At 30.1% G+C, this 8,091-nt stretch overlaps 1 protein-coding gene across 1 annotated transcript; it reads left to right on the forward strand.

Moving 5' to 3' along the window:
• The first annotated feature begins 1,046 nt into the window (after positions 1-1,046).
• to (takeout) lies at positions 1,047-6,661 on the forward strand. The gene is made up of 4 exons (XM_036373460.2): positions 1,047-1,222; positions 5,803-6,037; positions 6,103-6,242; positions 6,304-6,661. Exons 1-4 carry the CDS (start codon positions 1,141-1,143, stop codon positions 6,603-6,605), a joined length of 759 nt encoding a protein of 252 aa, XP_036229353.2. The 5' UTR covers positions 1,047-1,140; the 3' UTR covers positions 6,606-6,661.
• The last annotated feature ends 1,430 nt before the right edge of the window (positions 6,662-8,091 follow it).

Here is an 8,091-nt window from a genome sequence, read left to right on the forward strand (position 1 = left end):
ACAAAAGGATTAGTACCAATGGATCCCAGGAATCAAACTCAATGTAAATCTATGTTATATCTCAGACAATTGAGTGGTAGTGGGTAAGGAAAACAAAAAAATCGAAAACCGTACTTTAAATACTACATATTTAATAAAGCTGATAGAAAAATATTCTGAAATGAGAGAAAACTACGCCAAATTATGAACCCTTTTAGTGAACATAACTGGTTAAAGCGTTAGTCCTTTTAAATATGACATAAATGTAAAGAGACCCTTAAAAATGTGTGGAAATAGATGATCGCTTGTCGCCATTACTAAGGCAGTTGATTGCTTGTGAAACAGGACAAAATTATAACGCGACTGCAACTGCGACTGTCATTTATTCAAAGCATTTATAAGTCTTTGTTAAGAACCAACTAAACATAATCAAAACAATATTCGCCATCATAATATACCATCGAAAGTGAATAAACAAGGGTTAAGCTAAGCCATGTACGAAATGTCACTTCAACTTTTCACGTGCTGAATGCAAACGTTTTCAATCATTTTTATGAATTATTGCTTTTCTTTATACACGTCAATAACCACTTAATTACCTCAGTTCAACCTCGGTGTTATGCAACATATCTATATTGAACAAAACAGTTCATTAATGTAAATGTGGGTAAATATGTTAATATTTGTGTGAGAATTAAATTCTCTATTAATTTTTTGCTTTAAGTTAAATTCAATTCAACTGACTATGATTTATCAGAATTGTTGACAAACATATAGGTGACAATGCTTCATTCATACATTGTACACGTCTGTTTTTTTTTTTGCTACAACACCTCTGCACCGGGAACGTGCTAGCTCCCTGCGGAGTCATACTTGTGCTACCCATGTGGTCAACTTACGGTCGCGATCGGTTTTTGCACATACGGCTACCGACTATGCAATCGATAATTGAATTCTTTCAATAATTTATTGCCTTGATTAGCATCGAATGCGACTCAAATGATTAGGCGACAATTAGCGCCAAGGTAGCGTTTTAACCAGCCTCCGGCGATATAAAAGTTTCACTAAAGCAAGTTAAATGTTTATTTACAATTAGTCGAAGTTGAGCAAAGTCTTTGTAAAGCGGTGCAATTTATTTATATTATTGCTGTTTTTGTAAGGATGCGTTCGTATAAACTTTGTGCAATCGTACTGGAAACCATTTGCGGTTTCATTTTGATATCCGGCAGTTCAGCGAAGCTTCGTAAGTTTGGATCATTTTGCGCGATTTTGATTTTAAAGAATGTGAAACAGTATGAAAAGGGAAAAATATTGCAAACTACGAGAATATGAATTTGATGAATACTTGCAATGGCAGTTACATGTATTGTGAGTTGTGTGCAAAAAAAAAAAAATAATAAGAAGAATAAAATGCGTGTTGAATTAATTGAAAAACGGCTAGAACGCTTAAAAATTTGATACTAAATGTGTTTAAGTGACACTATATCTGCCAAAATATCTTCGTTCGGTTTCTCAAGTGCACGACTATAGCTTTTTCCTCTACAAGTGGACAACAAATAGAAGAATGATAAGATGTGTTATTATCTCTTGATTCCAATTCTAGTACTAAGGTATTAATGGTCATTCGGGTGACCTAGCCACCAATAATTAACTTTCCGTTCCAAAAATCGTATCGAAAGTATGTGTTTTCAGTTTTGCATCAAGCCAATATTTCCATATTATCATTCTCCATATAAAAAACTTAATTTTTTTTTTAGTTTTAATTCTAAATACCGAAAAATATTAATCCCAAGCTTATAGATTAAAAAGAAAATATGTTTTTGAATTTTAAATTATACACGCTTGTGTACTTCACCATTTTAATTATCTTTTTAAGAGGAAAGTTTATTTTTAATAACATTTCAACATAGTTGAACACTTCCTGTCTTATTTACATTTAATTACTTTTAATTATAGAATATATAGAAATATGTGATGTAATATGTTTTTTTTCCATTTTCATTCCAGTACTTGATTTAAAAAGTAATTTGTGTATTTGTTACTCCAATTTTTAAATTTAGATTCTTTCATTCTAATTTGGTATTAAAATTAAAATTTTCATTTTAACAAATTAAATTTTACAATTTAACAAATTAAATTTTAATTTTAATTCAAAATTATTTAATTAGCAAATTCAAAATCCTGCTGTATGTGCGGTTCTCATTAATTTCTTAATTTTTTTTTTTCATTTTTAAAATTGATAAAGTCCAATCTATACTAGTCAATGGCATTATATAAAATGTAATTATCCTTTGAGCCAATTTTATGCTGTGAAGACACATATACTCGTACACTAAAGTTGTACTATTGACAATTTTTTATCATTATATATAACCTAAAGAAACACTCACTCGATTGCTTTAAATTTAAATTATATATTTTTCTCTATCAACATTTTTTCTGCAATGCATTTAAATGCATGTAAGTATATATCTCAATTGCATAACGGTAGCAGAGAATGTTAATGAAGCGTACGTGTTTTTAAGAATGTATGTGTGATTATCACATTTGTGTAAATACGCATAATAAGGAAATATTCAATGAACCTAAACATATGAACATATATAAAATATGCTATTAATGTAATTGAATTGAGATATGTTAAGATTCCAATTAATAAAATAAAAAATTAAAATTAAAGTTGCACGCTTACGACCTAAGCCACCACAAAAGTGGAAACGCGGCCACTTAGCCACCGTTTTATTGTTATCCTTTGCTCAATAAGCAATTACTCACGCAACGCACATACATAAGTTGGTAAAATTGCCTATTAAATGTTTATTTTATTATGAATTCTGGGGTTTTTACCGGTAATACAGATTTTTAATTCAGAAGGCTTTTCATAATTATAAATTTGTCATATCATAGAAATTTTAAACATAAATCTAAATAGGTATGCGCAACGATTTTTCATTTAGAAATATTCGTTGTGTCTATTTATAGCATTTCGCACATTGCATGGTTTATTTTTCTTTTTCGAAGTTATATTTTTCGATGTTCCCTCATCTGGAATTACAAATTAGTACTCAAAAAGATTTCATTTACCATTTGCTCCTTCTCTATTCATTAACATTCTCTGGTTTTATTGTTATCCTTTGCCTATTAGATATTTTTCATGCAACGCACAAAAATGTGTTAAAGAATTTAGTTATTAATTACTTATTTTGTTGTAAATTCTGCGGCTTTAACCAATAATCCTCGTATATAATTTGAAGGATTATTATACATTACAAAAATTATGATTTTTGGTAATATGCAAATGTAAATCAGCATGCGCATAATTCAATTAAGAACATTCTTTGTGTCTATTTATAGCCTTTTCCCTGTTTCGACCACTGCATGGTGTATTTTAAACCAGTCGAAGTTGTATTTTTCGATGTTCCCTCTTGTGAAAAGCTCAATTTAGTAGTTTTTAACATTTGCGCCTTCTCTATTTATTAACATTCTCTGCTATTTATTAACATTCTCTGTATTCATTAACATTCTATGCAAATAGTAACGAATACATATACAAATCTTTGCATACATTTAGGCAGCATTCAAAAGTATTTAGTCGCAATTAAATAATTTAAGTAGCTGTTCACAATAGGTGGAAAATTTAATTTTGTTTTCGTAAATTTATTTCGTATCACAAATGTGACAAAGTTAATACTTATAATTAATCGGGGCGTTAATATCCAAATGAGGTCGTATTTTTTTTATACAACACCAAACCTTGGCATGCGGTTGATCCACTAATCTTATTGATATATGGTCGAAACAGTACTTTTCGATACTCAGTAAAGGAGAATCTTCGTACTTCCGGTGAGCTAAAAGCACCATAAATACACAAACAGTGAGCATGATTATTTTTTATGCAAACGGCACCTGAAATTTTAGTTCCCTTCAATTCAAGCCCTTCATTTTGAAATCAAACTGAGCATAAATCAATTTACTTTTCCCATATATTTAATAATGGATATTTTCTTCTTTTAAAGGAGTAGCTTAATGAAACAAATCATGAATACCTCTTTTGTAGAGCAAACAACTTTGTACTAGAATAACATTTTTTCAAGGTTGTAGGTTTACTTTTTTTTATGGAAAATATTCAAAAATTCTATTTTATATAAATGGGAAAGGAAATATAATTACAACCTTACTTGTTGTCTTTACTACCTGCTCGAAATGGAAATGCAGAAAAGTTAAAAATAAGTTAATAATATAATTTTTCTTGGCCAGATTTCATATATTAAGGTAAAATTAAATATTATTATGAATAGTAAACAACTTGAATATGCTTTTTCAACATTTATCTCTAATTAATAACTTCTATGCTAGCCTCTTAAACAAATAAATTTATTCTTAATCAAATTGCGCGAATCAGCTTATTAGGAATTTGATATGATTTGTTGTAAATTATTGATTGGATCATTAAAATCACACTGATAATAGTTAATGGGGTTTAAAAATACGCATACACAAAAGCTTATACTAGGGTAATCGGACTGTTTGGACTCCGCACTCTATATTTAGCAGGAAATTTAATATATTTTTGGAGACAAAAATAAATTTATATAATATTTTAATGCAATTGGCTAGTATAATTTTGTGTATTTATAGTCCATATTTATAGTTGATCTCGTGGCTTGGACAAATATTGCACTTTTAAGTAAGCTTTCTACAGAATATAATATTTTAAAAGCATTTTATTGCATTCATTACATGTTTAAAATATTATTATTTTTAAACAAAGTTGTATACTTCCTTTAAATCAAAAAGGAAGTCTTGGTTTAATAAATAACTATTTCATGTAGTCATAAAACCTGGCCGATCATCCTACTAAATACGTATAGAGGAATATATTGGATAAATACGTTAGAAAAATGGTAATTAAAAGTAATCATAGTTAATATAGTAACACATTTATGACATGATAATTGACCCTTGGATTCCTTTTTCTGACACGCGCTTTCATTTATTAAGCACGATGTACATATGATTGCAAATTATTTGCTTTTCCCGAAGTAGTCTATTATGACGCATATCAATCTTATTGTGATTGTATCTTAAAACAAGTATCCAAGTTTTGTAGGAAAATATGTGGATGGGAGGGGCGAAAGTATTTCATGCGGTCCCATGAAGTTCTCTTTTCATAAATGTAGTACCTTTGCAAAGCAGTGACGGTGATTAATTTGACTTAATAATATATATATTGTCTTTCAGATAAACGTTGAGGTTATTCTATATTATCCTGCGGTCATCATAGTTCCAATGTTTTATATGCCTTCCATATATGAAGATTATTCCAAGTTCTTCATATAATTATTTGTTCAGTAACGATGTCTCCTTTCGAGGTAGCTTCGTTTTTTTATTAAGCTCTGTTCTCTTATGGAGTTTCTTTCCTTTAGAGGTAATTCAATGAAATTTGATCCAATTTTTTAAGCCTGTTGCCACCTGTTTAAAATTATTTATTCAGCAATTTGATACAATATCAAACTAACGGGGTGGGGGGATAAACGATTTTAATGGAAAATATTTCGATAAGATTGTCACCTGTATATAATTGTTGTATAATTTAATCGATAAAATAAATTACACATTGCAAAATGGACATTTCATTCAAGGATATAAGAAAGGTTTCTCTCGAACATATTTTTAAAAAAGTTGCTACACGTTAAAAAAATGAAAAATTCGGAAAAGATATAATAATAAATGAATATTACAATATTAGCAACTAGTGCACACAGCTGTTTATCACAAAACTGTATTTTTTTTTAATTATATTGAATTCGTCATCAATTGCAGCCGATGACATCAAACAATGTGTTGCCGGTGATGAGAAATGTGTTATCGAGAATATAAATACTGTACTCGATAAAAAATATGAGGGCGATGAAAGTTTCGCACTACCTAAACTACTACCTTTTAAGATGGATGATATTATCATTAGTCAAAACTCGACGAGTCCTTTAGCAATTCATCTCGCGCTGCGCAACCCTCTCGGGTATGGCGTCAAGGACTTGAGAGCAAGAAAAGTGAAGTCAGTATGAAATAATATTGCACTAAATAATACTAAGAATGGTAATAAGCATTGCTATTTTACAGGGGTTTCGGGAAAAACCCAGAAGGACGTCACGAAATCATAGTAGCTGCACCTGCCCTAACAATGTTATCCGATTACAAAATTGATGGTAAGGTACTGATACTGCCTATACAAGGCGAGGGTAAAAGTAATATTACGTTAGGTGAGAGCCGCTACAAACTACTTATAACTGTGCATAACTAATTTTTTTTATGTTTCGTTAGCTCAACCTGTGATCAGAATCCGCATAGACGCAACCTCACGCAATGAGAATGGCAACACATTTCTGGATATTAAGGAATTTCGCATTGAATGCAAAGTTAAACGTATGATAATGCAATTTGATAACCTTTTTAACGGTGATAAAGCTTTGGGTGACAACATCAATAGTTTTTTGAACGAAAACTGGCAGGATATTTATGCTGAACTGAAAGTACCATTTTATGATACGATCGCCAAGGCAATGGAAGCGGCTGCAAAACAAGTCTTCAGTACGATTCCATATAATGAAATATTTCAGATATAAAATACAGTACAGATATATCTATGTAAAAATATATGGAAAAATGTTTGTGCAATTTATTTTTGCTTTTTAATTAAGATGAGACAATTAATATTATTGACAATGGGGCAATTAAATATACTGCATGTAAGTATATGCTATTGCTTCACTATCATTCTTAATAACGTACATAGATATGTATGATTATATAGTTTACCTGCAATACATGTGCTATATATGGTAAGTATGTAAGTGATATAGGGAATCTATGATTAGACTCGATTAAACTTGAATACGCGAATCGAACAAACAAGTGACATAAATCAATTCCAAATAGTATAGAAAGTGGATACTTGCATATATTTTAACGAGATAACCACTCACTCTCTTCGATTAAATTCAGCTAACTAACCTTGGTGTTATTTTCACATTGAAATTTTTTTACAAGAGAACAAAGCTCAACCATTGTGAGGAGTAATTGACAACTGAAATAAATTTTGGAAACGGTGTTAATACAAATATTTGAGGTTATGAGTGAGAGTTGCCGAATTCCAAAAGGTATAATACCACCGAAGTTTTACTATACTATTGCTCGACTGCAGTCAAATGATCATGGAATCAGATGATCTCTCAAAAATAAATCCAAAAGAGTCTACGACCTTTCGCTCCATTACATTAAGTGCGTTTGACATAGAAATATATTAGTTCGAAACCTCATAAACTACAGGAATTTGATAGATCGTTTCATTTATGACGTTGTCACATTCTTGTCTATATCATTATTGATGAGTACCATTGTCTAGAACACTATACAATTTGCCAACCACCATTAAATAGTTATGTATATACAATAAAAGCTTTACTCAAGTATTTGGAGTTGTGTTTGTTGTTTTATTAAGGGGTTATATCCATTTTTGAATTCCACTTGTTTTGTATATATATTTCTTCGAAATATATTTGAGAATATTCTGAAAATTTTAAAGATTTTTTTAAGTTGGTATAATGGGCTTCCAAACAATTAAAAGCGTTTTTTTCAAAACGATGTTTTCAGAGTTGGCGAGCAAAATTTCTCCGAAACGAAAAATCAGAAAAATTAGCGTTTTTCTGTCTTGCAAGTGGATATAACCCGTTAAGGTTTCTATAGTTATAGCCTTTGAGCAGATGTACCTAAATCGACACGTTTTAGTGAGTGAAGATACTGATTACACTTTCTGTGATCCAGAATACTTAATATGATTCAAATCCAATAAATTACTTAAACGTATCAATAGCAGATTGTCCTCTTTCTGTAAAAGTGACTACTAAAAAAACTACTCGAGATGAGATTTGACAACATACATATATTATTATATTAACTGAAATAAAAATAAAGCCATTAATTGAAAAAAAACAGTCAATAATATTTCTTACATCACTACGACAGATCTAACTCGAAGTTATATGAGCAATTGCATAAATTATCATATCTTTAAATACATTAAGTGTCAGGTATTTTATGGAGGTTTAGAAA

The sequence above is a fragment of the Bactrocera oleae genome, chromosome 2 (assembly GCF_042242935.1).
Source record: "Bactrocera oleae isolate idBacOlea1 chromosome 2, idBacOlea1, whole genome shotgun sequence".
NCBI lineage: Eukaryota > Metazoa > Arthropoda > Insecta > Diptera > Tephritidae > Bactrocera > Bactrocera oleae.